The sequence below is a fragment of the Saccopteryx leptura genome, chromosome 4 (assembly GCF_036850995.1).
Source record: "Saccopteryx leptura isolate mSacLep1 chromosome 4, mSacLep1_pri_phased_curated, whole genome shotgun sequence".
In the NCBI taxonomy this organism is placed as follows: domain Eukaryota; kingdom Metazoa; phylum Chordata; class Mammalia; order Chiroptera; family Emballonuridae; genus Saccopteryx; species Saccopteryx leptura.
In genome coordinates this window covers 198,455,707-198,474,419 of record NC_089506.1, presented here as the reverse complement: position 1 = coordinate 198,474,419, position 18,713 = coordinate 198,455,707, and the positions used below count along the sequence as shown (strand labels likewise).

Below are 18,713 nucleotides of genomic sequence, written 5' to 3'. Positions count from 1 at the left end.
ATTGCAACTAGTCTTTCAGGAAGAGGAAGCAACGATGCCTAAGTATGAGAAAAACATTTCCAGGGGAACTACCTGTATTAACAGAATAGTTTCCATTTCTGACCAACTAATTGGATATTCTAGGGCAGGTCGACAAACTCATTAGTCAACAGAGCCAAATATCAACAGTACGATTGAAATTTCTTTTGAGAGCCAATTTTTTAAACTTACAACTATATAGGTAGGTACATTCCTTATCGAGGTAGCACCCGCATGTGGTATTTTGTGGAAGAGCCACACTCGAGGCCAAAGAGCCGCATGTGGCTCGCGAGCCAAGTTTGCCGACCAGGGCCTAGAACAGTTACTATTTTAAACAGTTTCTTGTTACTGCTCAGTTTACTGAACACTGGCTCCAAAGGCCTATAGTATCTGGAATCTTTTTAATGAGCAGTATGTTTGCTAGTGAACTACTCCTTACATAACTATTTCTCTACAAAAGTTCCTCAATATCCAGAGACTACATACACAAAATAAACTTAAAAGACATGTTGAGACAATTATGTTCTTCTGAAAAATACATATGTTCAACATGTGTATATCATATCTAATTTATGACCTTACACTAATCAGACACCATTTTGGAAGAAAATCACTTTATTCTAATTAATTCACAAACAGTAACATCACAAAAGCTGGTTTAAGGAGGCCAAACATTTGCCCAGCCCCAAACTCAATGCATTTCTTCAGAATGAAGGCTCTCTTCCATTGTAATTCTGAGTCAAGGAAACTATTAATGATAGAAGAGAGGTTTAACTGGTAGTTTTATACTTTCACTATCAATTATATTTTTATACTAAATTAACTTGGTCATGAGAGATGATTTTCCATTTCTTCAATCTGAACTTCTTAATTAGGCTAATCCTGCAAACAAAAAAGGTGTGTTAGAAGAGCACTTGCTATGTAATCCTTACCAAACAGAAGCCCTCCCAATTACATGTATAAGGAGAGAAAGAACCCAGGATTTCTTTCATAAGTTACTGAAGGCATCCTGAAACCAAGAAAACTTCAACTCAACATTTGTCACACCTGACAAAAGACAGGGCACATGTGCTTCTGGGAACAGAGTTCTTAAGCAGCAATATAGCCACTTTGATATCAGATTAGGCTTCATTAAAAAATTCTGAGAAATTTAGGCATGCAATCTGTTACTTCCATATGTTCAACCACCTGAAAGGGTTAACTTCTCCCTTATGTCCTACCAAAATGAAAATAAGCATTTTAATAGATGGTGAATTCTTAGGTTGACTGAGTCAAATGACACGAAAACAAGTTGACATTCTGGAGAGCCTAAATCTCAGTTCCATTGAGAGAATTAATAAACTTGTCTTTCCAATGAGGTACATCGAATGCCAGTAACAGCAGAGTCTATATGTGCATTCCTGGACTTGGATGAAAATGAAATTTTGTATTCATCGCCTTAAGTCTTGATCACTCACATACAGTTAACCACAAGATCTGGCACACTTTCCCAGTCAGGAGAAGTGCCCATCTGCTTCTCCACCCCTCTCCCTCTTGCTTCTTCTCTATCGCTTTCTCTCTCTCCCCCTCCTCCTGCAGCCATGGCTCAACTGGAGCGAGTTGGCTCTGGACACTGAGGATGGCTCCATGGCCTCCATCTTAGGCGCTAAAAAGAGCTTAGTTGCTGAGCAATGAGCAATGCCCCACATGGGCAGAGCATCACCCTCTAGTGGGCTTGCTGGGTGGATCCTGGTAGAGGCACATGCGGGAGTCTGTCTCTGCCTCTCCTTTCACTGAATTAAAAAAAAAAAAAAAAAAAAAAGACTAGAAACCTCTGGACCAGCTGCTCCTTGTTAGAAGTTAGCTTATTTTTAAAGTAATTTAAACAAAATCTCCTTTAATTTGTCAGTTTTATTAAACTCAGACTCCCTCATTTCTACAAGGTCCAGGAGCACCATCACTAAATGACTCGAGCATATGCAAGTTCAATCACAGATTGATATGATCACCTACCATTTGCAAATCTGCACTGTTTCAGCACCTCACTGAAACCCTCACAAAGCTTAAGGTCACCCTGGTTCTGGGCACACTCCAAAAACTGCTTCATCTCATAGTGGCATGGGCCAAACTGCTGCTGCTGCTCCTGGTATCCTGGCTGAGTTCCCTGGGGCTCCTGCAAAGGCATAACAATCAGGAACATTTAGAAAGGAAATCAGATTTACACCTGAGCACAGAGTAATACCCACTGTCTTTGAGGTTAATTGGGGAAACAGAACTAGACCCAGCTGCAAATTAGTTTCCATCTAGTAACATGAAAAGAGAAATATTTTTAAGGCAGAAAATGAGTTTAAGCAAAATTCCAGTTTAATCAGGAAGATTCAAGAACAAAGATGTGGCCCTGGCTGGCTGGCTGGCTGAGCGGTAGCACGTCAGCCTGGCGTGTGGATGTCCCGAGTTTGATTCCCAGTCAGGGCACACAGGAGAAACACCGATCCACTCCTCCATTCCTCCTCCTCTTGCTCCCCCCCCCCCTTTCTTTCCCTCTCCCCCTCTTCCTCCTGCAGCCACGGCTCAATTGGAGTGAGTTGGCCGTGGGCACTGAGGATGGCTCCATGGCTTCTGCCTCAGGCCCTAGAGCTTGGTTGCTGAGCAACGGAGTAACAACCCAGATGGGCAGAGCATTGCCCCCTAGTGGGCATGCCAGGCGGATCCTGGTCGGGGTGCATGCAGGAGTCTGTCTCTGACTACCCTTCTCTCACTGAATTAAAAAAAAAAAAAAAAAAGGGCCCTGGCCGGTTGGCTCAGTGGTAGAGCGTCGGCCTGGCGTGCAGAAGTCCCGGGTTCGATTCCCGGCCAGGGCACACAGGAGAAGCGCCCATCTGCTTGTCCACCACTCCCCCTCTCCTTCCTCTCTGTCTCTCTCTTCCCCTCCCGCAGCCGAGGCTCCATTGGAGCAAAGATGGCCCGGGCGCTGGGGATGGCTCCTTGGCCTCTGCCCCAGGCGCTAGAGTGGCTCTGGTCGCAACAGAGCGACGCCCCGGAGGGGCAGAGCATCGTCCCCTGGTGGGCAGAGCGTCGCCCCCTGGTGGGCGTGCTGGGTGGATCCCGGTCAGGCGCATGCAGGAGTCTGTCTGACTGTCTCTCCCCGTTTCTAGCTTCAGAAAAAATACAAAAAAAAAAAAAAAAAAAGAACAATGATGCAAATAAAGTGATATGGTTATCTGGGCATTTAAACACCAGGGGTTTAGTGAAGTTTCATGGAGGAAAAATGGAGCTATTAAAGAAAAAAGATGGATGCGAGTTTCAAGGATACCAGAAATACAACAGATACACATCCATGCTCATCAGAGAAAATTCACATGCCTCAGAAAGAGGGACAGCGGCAAATGTCAGGTAAGAGATCAAGGAGCAAAGAGCTATTAAAGAGATTTTTTTGAATATTTAACTAAGACTGAAACTTTCACTTAAGGGTAACCAAAACAAAATATTTAAAAGAAAAGGAAAATGGCTGTTTTACAGTGAATCAGGCTGAACTATCACAATTCTCCCTGGGAAGAAATACAATTTATATAGTACTTGCTAATACTGGCTTAAGGCACTAATTCAACTGCCAAATGTGGCTTTTGATAAAAGATTTTCTGTTAACAGTATTGTGGATTCTAAAATTACAGACAGTTCTTACACATTAAGGAACCCCCAGATACTCAGCTTTTCTCATAATATACTACTGAAGGGAAATGCCACCCAAAATCTTACCTGGTAAGTGATGTCAGGCCTTGCGGGCTCAGCATTACTTCCTCCACTGAAGCCCCCAGTGATGGCATGACCTATTGTGTGGCCAACAGCAGAGCCCACAGCCACGCCAGCTGCAGTGGTTGCCATCTGGGCCATCAGACCTGGCTGCCGGGGAGCAGCAGCAGGCGAGCCGACAGCAGATGGTGGAGCAGGGGCTGGTGTCTGAACTGCTGGTGCTGGCCTGGGTGCAGCTCTCATCTGAGGTGCCCGGCTGTGAAAGGAAAGAACAAAAATATAATTCCCACTTCCAGCCAGGTTTAGAAACTGTCAATTTAAATATCAGAGTTTTCATTTTAAATTATTAAACACAAATAGTGTGTATACACACACACAAAAAAAAAAACTTTACAGAACACAATTCCCTGAACTATTTCTTTTCTTTTTTTTTTTTTTTTTTTGTATTTTTCTGAAGCTGGAAACAGGGAGACAGTCAGACTCCCACATGCGCCGGACCGGGATCCACCCGGCACACCCACCAGGGGGCGACGCTCTGCCGCGACCAGAGCCACTCTAGCACCTGGGGCAGAGGCCAAGGAGCCATCCCCAGCGCCCGGGCCATCTTTGCTCCAATGGAGCCTCCGCTGCAGGAGGGGAAGAGAGAGACAGAGAGGAAGGAGATGGGCGCTTCTCCTGTGTGCCCTGGCCGGGAATCGAACCCGGGACTTCTGCACACCAGGCCGACGCTCTAACACTGAGCCAACCGGCCAGGGCTCATTACATTTTATCTTTAATCTTTTGTTAAGGTTGTAACACCAAATATAAAATTTTGTTCCTGCTTTTTTGCAACCATTTCCAAGTATTCACCTAGCCCACAGTATCTTTACTTCTCTTTTGTTTTTTTACCACAGTATCTTTAAAGAAGTTATTCCAATATTTCATAAAAATTGTTATATATTGAGTTTAAAATATCCTTACAGAATCCATCACAAGTGTTAGAGAAAGAGGGAGAATGTTGTGGGATGTCATAATTTAAGGATAGTCAATGGAGGTCTTCCTAAACTGATAACATCGGAAAGGAGACCTGCAGATAGATAGTCATCCCAGGAAATAATCTAGTCCAGGGGTTTTCAACCTCCAATCTGCCAGAAATTTCATGCCAATCCACAAACGTGTTAACCACCCTGATGTTGTATGAAAATAATCAAGCCAATGATCTTAGTCAAATTTGCTTATGCTCAGTGTGATTTCTGCCTTAGTGGTCCCCCAAATAATTATTTCCACTGGTCCCCAAGTGTAAAGAGATAGAAAACCAGTGATCTAGTCCAATTCCTTCATTTTACAGATTAGAACACTGAAGCCCAGAGACTAGAAGTAACTTGCCTGAACTGTTAAACCAAAATTAATTTCAACTGTTTCCCATATGCAGGACCTTTGGATGCTATCAACAATTTCACTATTATGTTCTGTACTACTTTAAAATAATCTTCACAGCCTGACCTGTGGTGGCGCAGTGGATCAAGTGTCGACCTGGAATGTTGAGGTCGCCAGTTCAAAACCCTGGGCTTGCCTGGTCAAGGCACATATGGGAGTTGATGCTTCCAGTTCCTCCCCCTATTCTTTCTCTCTCTCTCTCTAATAAAAAAAATGAATAAATAAAATCTAAATTAAAAAAAAAGCCCACAAAAAAATCTTCACATAGTGTGTTCTCCCTCCCCAGAGCACACCAGTGCCTTTTCCTTCCCCCACTTCTTCCCTCTAAGGGTCTCCAGATTTGCAACCAGAGAAGCAACAGGCAGGGGTGGCTCCTGCAGGGCTCACCCACGCTGAACCTGTCCTCAAGGCCTCCTTCTTCTCTTTCCTGTGAGCCAGAGCAGCCCCACCTAAGCTCTCCTGTTACTTCTTCTGTCCCTCCCTTGTTCCACTGTCCCCAGCTTCAATAAGTGTACTCTCAAAATCAAAAGTAAATAAATAACAATCTTCACATATATCATGCTCCCTTTAACCTATTTTTAGATTGTTCCCTTGGGTTCTCTTCCTCCAAATATTTGAGGCCAGGTCAAAAGTTTATGACTTCATTTTATAAAAATGGGTGACCTGTCCTTTGGCTACAAGTTTCTTCCCGTAAGTGGACCGCTTCCCTATAACCCTAGCACACTGTATGAACCCAATCCAGTGAAGCAATATGGTCCTGTGCTAAAAAGTGTCCCGAATTAGTCACTGGAAAACCCGGGTCTGACACCTGGCTTTCCTACTTACTAGAGGCCATGACCTTGGACAAGTCATTTATTCAGAGTCTCTTTTTCCTTATGTCTGTAAAATAGGAATAACATGAATCTCTAGGGTTACCAGGTGTAATTGGCAGTCCTTATAAAATAGAAAGTCACATACACGTGAGGGCCTTAGAGACTGCGTCCCTTATTAGGCCGAGACCCTAAAACGCTCATTGCTTTTTTAAGTTTTTACCTCTTGATTTTAGGGAGAGAGAGGAAGAGAGAGACACCAATTTGTTGCTCCACTCACTCATGCATTCACTAGTTGATTCTTCCAGGCGCCCCGGCTGGGGCTGCAGCCGCACCGCCGGCCTCTGGAGGGCGCTCTGCCCAGCCCAGCCACCCCGCCAGGGCTCACAGGCTCACTCACTGCGCAGGGCAGGCGCTCCAAGACTCACTGAACTGAAATTCGACCATTTTCCCGATTACATTACCTTTTTTCTACACTGTTTTGCTACTTTGACGTTTCAGCCTGTTTACAACTTACAAACCTCCATTTCTCTTTACAACTTGGCTGTTTTAACTTAAAATGAGCAACGAGGTATTTTAAGCAGTAATTCACGGGCTTTCGAAATACGAACGCTTGCCACTAACGGAAAATCTAGCCAGAACCCCTTTATGCCCGGCTTGCGCGGGGCGGACGGGCCCACATCGGCCATCAGATGCCAGTGGCCTCGGCCTCGGCCTGGCGCGAGTTCCCTCTGCCCCATGGCGCCGGCAGGGCCTCACACCCCGCGGGGGCCTCACCTGGCCGGAGGGGCCACGCGGGACGTGCGGCTTCGGCTTCCACGCGGCATCCTAACTGCCCGACGGTTTGGTGTCTATAAGAGCGAAAGTCGGAGAACACAGCGGCGACAGCACAGAGAAGATTCCGGTAGGTTCTGAGGAGGAGAGCGGAAAGCAGGAGGCGGGACTAGCAGCGCGCGACCAATCAGCGCATGGACAGAGCCCTTCCGTTTGCTGACGTCTCCGTAGACCCTGAAGGTCAACGGAAGAGCGGAACGACGCAGCGGCGTAGGTGGCTGGGTGCTGGGGCTGTTTAGGCACCGGGGAGTTTGTGTGGTTACCGGAGGAGCCTTTGGTCTCAGCCTAGTATGAGTCAGAACTGCTAGCAGGTTCGCTTATTAGGGCACGACGACTTTGCTGCTTCTTTTAACCGTGTGTTATTAACGTGGTACGTCAAATCCAACCTTGAGAGTCAGATCTCCGTTGGCACTACCACTGACCTTGGGCGAGTTGCTTAACCTTTCTCAGTACTAAATTATTTGGGTAAATATTTTTTGAGGCACAGTGTGGGCATGTAATATAAACAGAAGGAAACGGAAAACTTTAAGTAGGAATCAACAGAATGTGATAAGGTGCTAAGGAACTGTAAAACTTAGCATTAGCAGTGCCATTTTAAAGAGGAAAAGTCAGGCCTTTTATCCCCTCCTTTCTGTGGAGAATGGAAAGAAGAATGCAGGAGCTTCCCGGCTTATGAGGACGACTGGGTCATCTAGTCATAGTTCAGCAGATTCCTAGAATTCTCTGAAAGGGTGCCTGGGGCCACTTGCCACACAGAGCAAAGAAGATAGAACTTATCTGAAAACCTTAGGAAATAATGTTCATGTACCTTGGTCAAGAATTCCTATATTCGGACTCACCCTAAGGTCATGAGAGTAACATACCTCTAGACAAAGGGATCGCAAGCCCCTTCTTGCCCACTCTAACCTGTAATTGATTTTGTATAAAAGCAGGCTCAGAACTGTATTAGGCCCTACATGATTTGGGATTGTGCCCCGTATAGCTAGCCGGCTTATGATTAAAGCTCCTCCTAAAATTTCTTCTGTAACCTGCCTTGGTGTCTCTATGTAACCCGTGGAATAAAGTACACTACCTTATAATAAGAACAGAGTTGGTCTGTTTTTATTTCTCTTGTCTGAGGATCCAGTCAGCAAAAGTTAAAGTCAGTAATAGTGCCTTACTTTTATATATTACTAGACATTTTCAACCCTCATTTCATATATGTTAATAGAATTTGTGCCCATAATTGGATAGTATTCACTGAATAATCTACAGGGTTGAGATAACAGCACCAAATAAAACAAGGCTATACCTTCACGTAGCTTAAATTCAGGGAGGGGAGACACAAATGCCAATGTAAATCAGGTGGTGGCGGTGACACGAAGCAAAAGCAGGGTAAGGGAAACATTTAGGTTGAAAAGAACAGGATTCTTTGAAGAGGCAGCATTTGAACAGAGTCCTTGAAGTGGGGAAGCAAACCATGTATGTGTTTATCAAGGGTAAGAGTATTCCAGGCAGAGGGTACAGCAATTGCAAAGGTTCCAAGGGTCTGTGCTTTAAGTTGGTGTGAAATGCTTTTTAGACCCTCTGTGGTAGAGGAAAAGTTGACTAGTGGCATTTAATGGGAAGCTTCATGAGAAAGTCCTTGAGGATGGGGTGGGATTTATGGAGGAGAGAAAGCAGAGGGGGAACTTCATTTCTACTTAGACGTCTATCAGAAATTTCCCCCTTTTACTAGAGGTGGTAGAGCTTAACACAACCTTCCCAGCAACAGCAGGATGTTTGTGGAACCAAGGGGCAAATGCAAAACCTTTTCATGAAAAAGTTTTCATAGGACTTCTTAAAGAAATTAAAGATTTATAAATAAGACTTTGTACTTGCCTTTGGATAATTGATAAGCGTGGACAGGGAAAAGGAACCTCAAAAGGACACTCTGGCACAAGAAGCACATAGAGGGAGAACTTTGGACAATCAAGACAGGCATCCAAACTAGAACAGAGACAATTTTAATCATTCTTAACTAAGCATTAATTCCTAAACTGAAGAGAGAATATTACATGTTTTACATGTTTGTACAAGGTTATTTTGTGATAGTGAAAGATTGGAAACAACCTAATACCCAGTCAGAATTCTGGTTAAAAAAATCATGGGATACCCTGACCAGGTGGTGGCAGAGTGGATAGAGCGACAGCTTGGGATGCAGAGGACCCAAGTTTGAAACCCTCAGGTCGCTAGCTTAAGCATGGGGTTACTGGCTCAGCTGGTGGCTGCCCCGCCCCACGTATCAGAAAACAATCAATGAACAACTAAGGTGCCACAACTATGAGTTGATGTTTCGTATCCCCCTTCCTATCTGTCCCTCTCTCTCACTTAAACAAAAAGTAAGAGTAATCTTTCCAGGGCACATCTCCTACTAGAGTAGACCACAGAAGCCCTCACTCTGTTAACTCTTGGGTAACCATATTGGGTAACCACCAATGTGAAAAAATAAATGTCTATATTATCCAATCCCGGAGATTTCCCTGTTTTGCTTTCTCCCACTTCCCTAATCTATCATCAGTGGATTTCATGTAATCCCTTTAATTCTTCCCCTTTGATTCTGATATATAAAATAAGTGGTGAGACTGCTATTTTCCAGAGCATTTTCTCAATCTGTTAAGATTTTGCTTCTCGGCAATTATAGACAGTTCGACTCAAATTCATGAAAATTCTTACAGGTTTGGATGTTCCTTACATTGACAATAGAAAAGACCTACTACATATGCATAAAATATCTGCAGCAGGTAGCATTGCTTGCCTTCAGGCACTAAGACTGGGTAGCTGTGGCACAGGGGTGGGAGTTTTACTTTCTATCTTTTGGATTTTGAAACAGTTAATGTATTCCCTCTTCAAAAAAAACAAAGTCATTTTAAAAGTTAGTTAAAACTAGTTTTTTAAAAAGTGAGAATTGAAAATACCAGAATTTGGCTGCATATCATTTGTAGTTTGCTGGAGAAATGGGCTAACGTTCACTCTTCAGTAAAATTTATGTAACAACTCATTTCATAGTGATTTCAAGCATTCTCAACAAATTCACTTGTAACCAAAATTTGAACAAAGTCTTGTAGACATTATTACAGATATTTGACACAGACATTTGGCTGAATGGACTCAATGACAAGCAAAAATTCTACTCAAATTAGGCAGTAGGTAACAGAAGTTTTAAAACTGTGCAAACGCTGTTCCAGAAATTCCCTGTCTAGGAATGTAAGAAACAGTCATGAAAAAAAAGAAGAAAAAAAAAGTCATGTATGTGAAAAGAAATTAGTTTTACAAGGATTTTAACAAAATAATATAAAATAGGAAAAGTTTGTAAACAACCTAAGTGTTCTAAAATATAGAATTAAGTTATACATACATATAAGATGCTATTCAGCAATTAAAAATGTTCTGAAAGAATATTTGAAATGAAAGATATGTTCACAATATATTAAATAAAAGAACAGTTTACAAAATAATATACATAGTATATTTTGAGAAAATTTATATATTTTAAAGACTGGCATTATATACACCAAATAGTGATGTATCCATTGGGTAGTGATTTGCTCCCCTTTTTTTCTTCCACAGTTTCCAATTTTTCTTCAATGAACATACTTATATTAAACATTCCATGGTGATTTAAACTGTTCACAAATCGACACTCCTTTTAAAAGGTGCAGCTTGAGTCCTCTTCCCTTGAGTGTAAGCTGGATTTATTGACTTATTTTGTTTGAATGGATAGAGAAAAAGCAAAAATGGTGTGCAATTTCAGAGAGTAGGTCTTAAAAGGTACTGTGGTTTCCTCTTTGTTACCCCTCTTAGATCACTTACTCTGGAGAAAGCCAGCTGTCACATCATGAGGATACTCAAAGAGCCTATTGGAGAGTCTCATATGGCAAGAAGTGAGGCATTCTGCCAGCAGTCACGTGAGGAAGCCCCCTTGGAAGCAACCTTTGGATGCCTGATCTCAGCCAACAGATTGACTGCAACCTCATGAGACACTGAGCTAGAACCACCCAGTTAAGCACTTTCAATCTGGGCTCACCAAAACTGAGATGATAATTATTTGTTCTTTTAAGCCATTAGGTTTTGGAGTCATTTATTACACAGCAGTAAGTAACTAATACACAGTTTCTACAGTGAATATATTTAAATTGTAAATGTGCTAGTATCTAAAATGTGCAAAATCTAGTTAGAACACATTAGAATGTTGCTTTAACATGTCTGTCTGGGTATGCTTTACTTTAGTGCAGGAATTGTGTAGGAACTAAATGTTTGAAACATTGAGGTTGTTATACTCTAAAATGTAATTCTTTTTTCTTTTTTGATAAGACATATAGAGTGTTTTGCACATATTAGATAAAAAAGAATGAATATATCTATATATCTATATACAGTGGTACCTTGAGATATGAACAGACCAACATATGTATTTTTTAAGATACAAGCTGCAACTCGGTTTGATTTTTGTTAGAGATCCAAGTGAAATTCCAAGATATGAGTCGTAATTCAGGAAGCTGCTGCTAGTTGGCGTGTTGGCGCACGGGTCCAGTATCAGCAGTTTGATATACGAGTTGACTGACTTACGAGCTCGGTTACAGAACGAATTAAATTCGTATCTCAAGGTGCCACTGTGTCTATCTATCTATCTATATATTTTTTTCTTTTCTGAGAGAGAGAGAGACAGGAACATTGATCTGTTCCTTTATGTGCCCTGACCAGGGGATCGAACTGACAACCTCAGCTTTGGGATGCTGCTCTGACCAACCGAGCTATCTGGCCAAGGCACAAATAAATTTTTTACCTGTTCACCTAAAAATACAAAATACTTTATGAACAAGTAGTTAAGTGGTGCTTATATGAAGTTCTATAGAATTTCAAAGGAATGGACATTCAATGTGGATGAAGGCTTCAGGAAGAAAGTGGCATTTAAATAAGCAGAGCTGAGCCCTGGCTGGTTGGTTCAGTGGTAGAGTGTTGACCTAGCACAGTGGTTCTCAAACTTTTTGAAGTCAGGGCGCATTTAAAATTCTACAAATAGCCTGACCAGGCGGTGGGGCAGTGGATAGAGCATCAAGACTGGGATGCGGAAGGACCCAGGTTCGAGACCCTGAGGTTGCCAACTTGAGCACAGGCTCATCTGGCTTGAGAAAAAAAAAAAAAAAAGCTCACCAGCTTGGACCCAGGGTCGCTGGCTCAAGCAAGGGGTTAGTCTGTTGAAGGCCTGTGGTCAAGGCACATATGAGAAAGCAATACATGAACAACTAAGATGTTGCAATGAAAAACTGATGATTGATGTTTCTCATCTCTCTCTGTTCCTGTCTGTCCCTATCTGTTCCTCTGACTCTCTCTCTGTCCCTGTAAAAATAAATAAATAAATAAAAATTAAAATTCTACAAATAATTGTAGGCGCACTATATACAAATTTCTGAGAAATATGTTATAATAATTAAGTCAAAAATTAAAGAAGAAATATAAAGTCCAAGTGTGCTTTTATGGTAATTAAATGAAATAAATATGACAAAATTAAATTTATTCTGACATTAAAAACATTTTTGTGGCCTGACCTGTGGTGGCACAGTGGATAAAGTGTCGACCTGGAAATGCTGAGGTCGCCGGTTTGAAACCCTGGGCTTGCCTGGTCAAGGCACATATGGGAGTTGATGCTTCCAGCTCCTCCTCCCCCTTCTCTCTCTCTGTCTCTCCTCTCTGTCTCTCCCTCTCCTCTCTAAAATGAATAAATTAAAAAAAATTAAAAACATTTTTGTGTTACATTTTTTGAGTTATACTTTTTAGAATTTGTAAAAAAGAGGGGCTAAAAAATAAAAAACAAAAAAGTTATCTTTTTTTAAAAATTTTTTAAAGATTTTTTATTTATTCATTATAGAGAGGGGGGAGGAGAGAGAGAGTGAGAGCGAGAGAGAGAGAGAGAGAGAGAGAGAGAGAGAGAAGGGGGAGGAGCAGGAAGCATCAACTCCCATATGTGCCTTGACCAGGCAAGCCCAGGGTTCTGAACCGGCAACCTCAGCGTTTCCAGGTTGACGCTTTATCCTCTGAGCCACCACAGGTCAGGCTAAAATAGTTATATTTTTATATATATAAATATATACTTAGTAAGATTTAGTAAATTTGGCAGGTCCTGGTACAAATGTGCTTTTTCATTCTTGTGTTTATGAGAAACATGAGTCTGATGTGTCCTAGTGATTTCTTCAATGTTTGGGCATATATTTGAAAGGCAAACTTTCATTTCCTCGTCAATACATTGAAGAAGTTTTCTCCTTTTACTCTTAATTGTGTTGAGTGCAGAAAACTGCATTATACATGTCATCTTAACTTTACACCAAACAAAGGATAGAAGAAACTTGCCTCCAGTCTTTCCGGGGAACATGGGGGGTAGTGTAAACAATCCAGCACTATAGCTTAACAGCCTTTTGCAACCTAATCAGGCCAGTGAGGTGGGGGGTTTGGCAGACTGTCAGCTTACAGCCAATTCCCCACACCTCTGTCCTCCAAAAATCTAAATTCCAAAAACCCTGTTGGTTTTTTGGTCCCCAACAGGCACATATTTCTCTGGAATACCATAGGGCACACCTGGAAATTATCTAGGGCCCACCAGTGCGCCCTAGTGCACACTTTGAGAACCAATGACCTATTGTGTGTAAGTCCTGGATTCCATTCTGGGCCAGAGAACAACAAAAGAGACAACCATCTGCTTCTCCCCACACCCCCCCATCTCTCTCTACCTCCTGTAGCCATGGCTCAATTGATTTGAGTGCATCAGCCTGGATGCTGACAATGGCTCTGTGGAGCCACCACCTCAGGTACTAAAAATAGTTTGGTTCTGAGCGAGGGGTAGAGCATAGGCCCCATGTGGATTGCTGGGTGGATCCTGGTTGGGGGCATGCGGGAGTCTATCTCCGTACTTCTCCTACTCTCACTCAAATAAACAAACAAATAAACAAGCAAGCATACATGGAATTAGTTTCAGGATTAAAAATATAAAGAGGGGCCCTGGCCGGTTGGCTCAGCGGTAGAGCGTTGGCCTGGCGTGCAGGGGGACCCGGGTTCGATTCCCAGCCAGGGCACATAGGAGAAGCGCCCATTTGCTTCTCCACCCCACCCCCTCCTTCCTCTCTGTCTTTCTCTTCCCCTCCCGCAGCCGAGGCTCCATTGGAGCAAAGATGGCCCGGGCACTGGGGATGGCTCCTTGGCCTCTGCCCCAGGTGCTAGAGTGGCTCTGGTCGCGGCAGAGGGATGTCCCGGAGGGGCAGAGCATCCCCCCTGGTGGGCAGAGCTTCGCCCCTGGTGGGCGTGCCGGGTGGGTCCTGGTTGGGCGCATGCGGGAGTCTGTCTGACTGTCTCTCCCCGTTTCCAGCTTCAGAAAAAAAAAATACAAAAAAATATATATATAAAGAGGGAAAGTGCATGCTAAATAGGACAGCAGAGATTCAAAGGAAGAAACAGAATTCTTGCTAGAGGACAGAAGACCTTTGTCAAGAATCACTGTGTTTTTTAGGCGCTGGCCAGGTAGCTCAATTGGTTAGAGCAGGGGTAGTGCATTGGTTATACCTACCACCCACTTTTGTATCTCTGTTAGTAGTAAAATTTTCTATCCGCCCACTGGCTCCACCATAATGGTGATTTATAAAGTAGGGAAGTAACTTTACTTTTAAAATTTATAAAGCAGAGTTACAGCAAGTTAAAGCATATAATAATAATTACTTACCAAGTACATTACGTCGGATTTTTGCTAAGTTTGGTAGAATAAATCTTTATAAAACAACTTACTATAGTTAAATCTATCTTTTTATTTATACTTTGGTTGCTCTGCTACCGCCCACCATAAAAGCTGGAACACCCACTAGTGGGTGGTAGGGGCCAGGTTGACTACCACTGGGTTAGAGCATCATCCAGGTACACCAAGGTTGTGCGTTTGATCCTCAGTCAGGGAACATACAAGAGTCAACCAATGAATGCGTAAAGTGGAACAACAAATTCATGTTTCTTTCTCCCCTCCTCTCTCCAAAATCAATTAAAAAAAAAAAAGCCTGACCAGTGGTGGCACAGTGAGTAGAACATCAAACTGGGACACTAAGGTCCTAGGTTTGAAACCTGAGGTTTCTGGCTTGAGCACCTATCTCATCTAGCTTGAGTGTGGCCTCACAAGCTTGAGCGTGGGATCATCAACACAATTCTAAGGTCACTGGTTTGAGCCCCCCCACCCATGAACAACTAAAGTGACGCAACTGAGTTGATGCTTCTCATCTCTCCCTTCCTGTATGCCCCCCCCCCAAAAAAAGAATTAATGTGGTTTTAGAACTTGTGGGTAAAAATTTAATAAAATCCAATAAATGATTTCTAGTACTATATAATATCTAGGTTTTTTTATCCTACAAAGTTGAGGGTTTTATATGATTAAAATGGTTTTAAGGGAGGTTAGAGTTTAAGCAACTCACCCAAGTCAGTACAGTTTAACTCCAAAGCCAAGGTTCCTACCATATGACACTGCCTGATATTGGAGATACTTTAAAGAATTAATTTAGTGAGTAAAATACAGTGGTGCCTTGAGATACGAGCAGAGCAACATATGACTTTCTTTAAAGATACAAGCTGCAACTCAGACCATATTTTTGTTCGAGATCCGAGTGAAATTCCGAGTTATGAGTCATGGTTCGGGAAGTTGGCACATTAGTGCACGGGTCCCGTATCGGCAGCACAACACCAGCATCTTGTTCTTTCTCACGTGTTACCTGCAGAATCAAGTTGAATCTCGAATGCTGTACTTGTTCTTGCATCATTTTTGCATTTTTTACTAACTTCTTTTGTGTGCTATTGTGGGGCTGAAAAAAGTGAGTGTAAAGGGCAGTGGTGAGAAGAAGAAGAAGATAATGATGTCAATAGAAGTAAAGCAAGAAATAATAGAAAAACATGAGTGTGGTGTATGAGTGATGGAATTGGCAAGGCCATACAACTGCAATACAGCTACAATTTGTACCATCCTTAAACAAAAGGATGCCATCAAAAGCACAAATCCAGCGAAAGGAACTACAATTCTGTCCCAATTAAGGACAAATACCCATGAAGAAATGGAGAAGCTTCTGCTGGTGTGGGTGAAAGAGAAAGAGCTGGCAGGAGATACAGTGACGGAGACTGTAATATTCAAAAAGGCACATAGTACTTATGGCAACTTGAAGAAGAAAGAACCATCAACCTCAAAAGAGACAGCAGAAGATACATTTAAGGCAAGTCACAGCTGGTTTGAAAATTTCAAGAAGAGATCTTGGTATCCACTCAGTGGTGAGGCGTGAAGGTGTGAGTGCTGACGTTAAGGCAGCTGAGGAGTACATCACACGTTATGCTGTGCTTATCACGAAGGAAGGCTACATCCCCCAACAAGTGTTCAACTGTGACAAAACAGGATTGTTTTGGAAAAAAATGCCCAGAGGACTTTCATCACCGCAGAGGAGAAGAAGCTGCCAGGCCATAAACCCATGAAGGTCCTTCTGACCCTTGCATTGTGTGCAAATGCTAGCGGTGACTATAAAGTAAAGCCACTGCTAGCGTATCATTCCGAAAATCCTTGAGCCTTTAAGACTCACAAGATTCTTTTTTTAAGTTATTATTTTTTATTTATTCATTTTAGAGGAGAGAGAGAGAGAGAGAAGGGGGGAGGAGCAGGAAGCATCAACTCCCATACGTGCCTTGACCGGGCAAGCCCAAGGTTTTGAACCGCCGAACTCAGCGTTCCAGGTCGGTGCTTGATCCACTGGACCACCACAGGTCAGGCAAGACTCACAAGATTCTTAAAGAAAAACTGCAGGTTATGTAGCCTGCCAATGCTAGGCCATGGGTTATGTGGCAGTTAAGCTCTATCCACTGCGCCACCGCCTGGTCAGGCAGTGTGTTTCTTAATTAAAAACATATCTTTTTTCATAATTTAGGATGGTTTGGGGATGTTTCACAGGGTTGGAATGGATTAAATCTATTTCAGTTATTTTAAATGGGAGAAATTTATTTGATATACAAGTTGACTGACTTACAAGCTCGGTTACAGAATGAATTAAACTTGTATCTCAAGGTACCACTGTAATGTAAAACTTTGTGACCAGAGAGGAAGGCAGAGTTATTATGTTCTGTCAACTTAAAAATAGTTACCACTAGGTGAGCACCTATTGTGTCAGGCCCTTAACTGTGCCCATTGTTGCCTATATTTTATCTATAATCCAGTTTGGCAAGGTAACAAAATATTATTCCCATTTTACAAATGAGAAACCTGAAGCTTGGTGGAACTTGAAAGTATGTAGCTGTCATTCAGATGTTTGCTGACTGCCAAGGTGAACAGTCACAGCTGGAATTAATATTCAGGTTGCTCCTTCCAGTATACATCCTTCTCTGCTAATCAAGGACTCCAAATGCAGACTGAAGATAAAGGAAAGCTATCCTGCCATATTCTGCATAATTTTTAAAACAAACTCAACTCTTCATCCTTGGACATGGAGTTTGTGGGTGGTTCTGAACCACAGAACATATTCTACAGTTGAGAAAAACTGTGATGCTGGAGAATAAATGCTTTTTATTTTCACTTTTTTTTTTTTTTTTTTTCATTTTTCTGAAGCTGGAAACAGGGAGAGACAGTCAGACAGACTCCCGCATGCGCCCGACCGGGATCCACCCGGCACGCCCACCATGGGGCGGCGCTCTGCCCACCAGGGGGCGATGCTCTGCCCATCCTGGGCGTCGCCATATTGCGACCAGAGCCACTCTAGCGCCTGGGGCAGAGGCCGAGGAGCCATCCCCAGCGCCCGGGCCATCTTTGCTCCAATGGAGCCTTGGCTGCGGGAGGGGAAGAGAGAGACAGAGAGGAAAGTGCGGCGGAGGGGTGGAGAAGCAAATGGGCGCTTCTCCTGTGTGCCCTGGCCGGGAATCGAACCCGGGTCCTCCGCACGCTAGGCCGACGCTCTACCGCTGAGCCAACCGGCCAGGGCAATAAATGCTTTTTAAAAGTACAGTAATAACTCGGTTTTCGTTGACTTTGGTTATCGTCTGTTTCAGTTTTCAGCGATTTTTTCCGTGAAAAATTTGTCTGTTTTCATTAGTTGCCTTGAATTTCTTCAGTGTGCCCACGTGACCTCACTGTTAATTTTGTGAAAACAAACGGCAACCCACTCGTTCTCCTGATCAGTGTGGCGTTGTTTCTCGCTGTGTGAGCCTTACCCTGTGGGAGACAGGCTGTAGGATGGCGGGGTCGTTGTAGCCTAAGGCTTGGTTTGGGACTGAGGCTTTCCCACTCTTTTTTTTTTTTTTTTTTTGTATTTTTCTTAAGCTGGAAACGGGGAGGCAGTCAGACAGACTCCCGCATGCGCTGACCAGGATCCACCCAGCACGCCCACCAGGGGGCGATGCTCTGCCCATCTGGGGCATCGCTCTGTTGTGACCAGAGCCACTCTAGCGCCTGAGGCAGAGGCCACAGAGCCATCCCCAGCGTCCGGGCCATCTTTGCTCCAATGGAGCCTTGGCTGCGGGAGGGGAAGAGAGAGACAGAGATGAAGGAGAGGGGGAGGGGTGGAGAAGCAGATGGGCGTTTCTCCTGTGTGCCCTGGCCGGGAATCAAACCTGGGACTTCCACACGCCAGGCCGACGCTCTACCACTGAGCCAACCGGCCAGGGCCCCCACTCTTTTAATACTAAGATCTTTTCAACACTAAGCTTTTCTCCACACCCTTGACTGTTGCATGATGTAGGGGTGGTGCACTCTTATGAGGAATCCAATTTATGCCTCAGATGAATGGCTTTGTATCAGAGGCTTCCCTATTTGTATATTGGATTAAAGGCTTTAATTGTCTATACTATATAATAAAGCAAAGACTGGGGGCTTGCTCTCTCTGATATTGCCATCAGCATTGAAGA

The 18,713-nt window shown here is 43.3% G+C and overlaps 1 protein-coding gene across 1 annotated transcript; it reads right to left on the bottom strand.

The window, feature by feature from the left end:
• Positions 1-615: 615 nt before the first annotated feature.
• Positions 616-6,919, bottom strand: CHCHD2 (coiled-coil-helix-coiled-coil-helix domain containing 2). The gene is made up of 4 exons (XM_066382497.1): positions 6,750-6,919; positions 3,754-4,003; positions 2,011-2,170; positions 616-900 (listed from the first exon to the last, which is right to left on the bottom strand). The coding sequence occupies exons 1-4, from the start codon at positions 6,797-6,799 to the stop codon at positions 890-892; spliced, it is 471 nt and encodes a 156-aa protein (XP_066238594.1). The 5' UTR covers positions 6,800-6,919; the 3' UTR covers positions 616-889.
• Between the last annotated feature and the right edge of the window lie 11,794 nt (positions 6,920-18,713).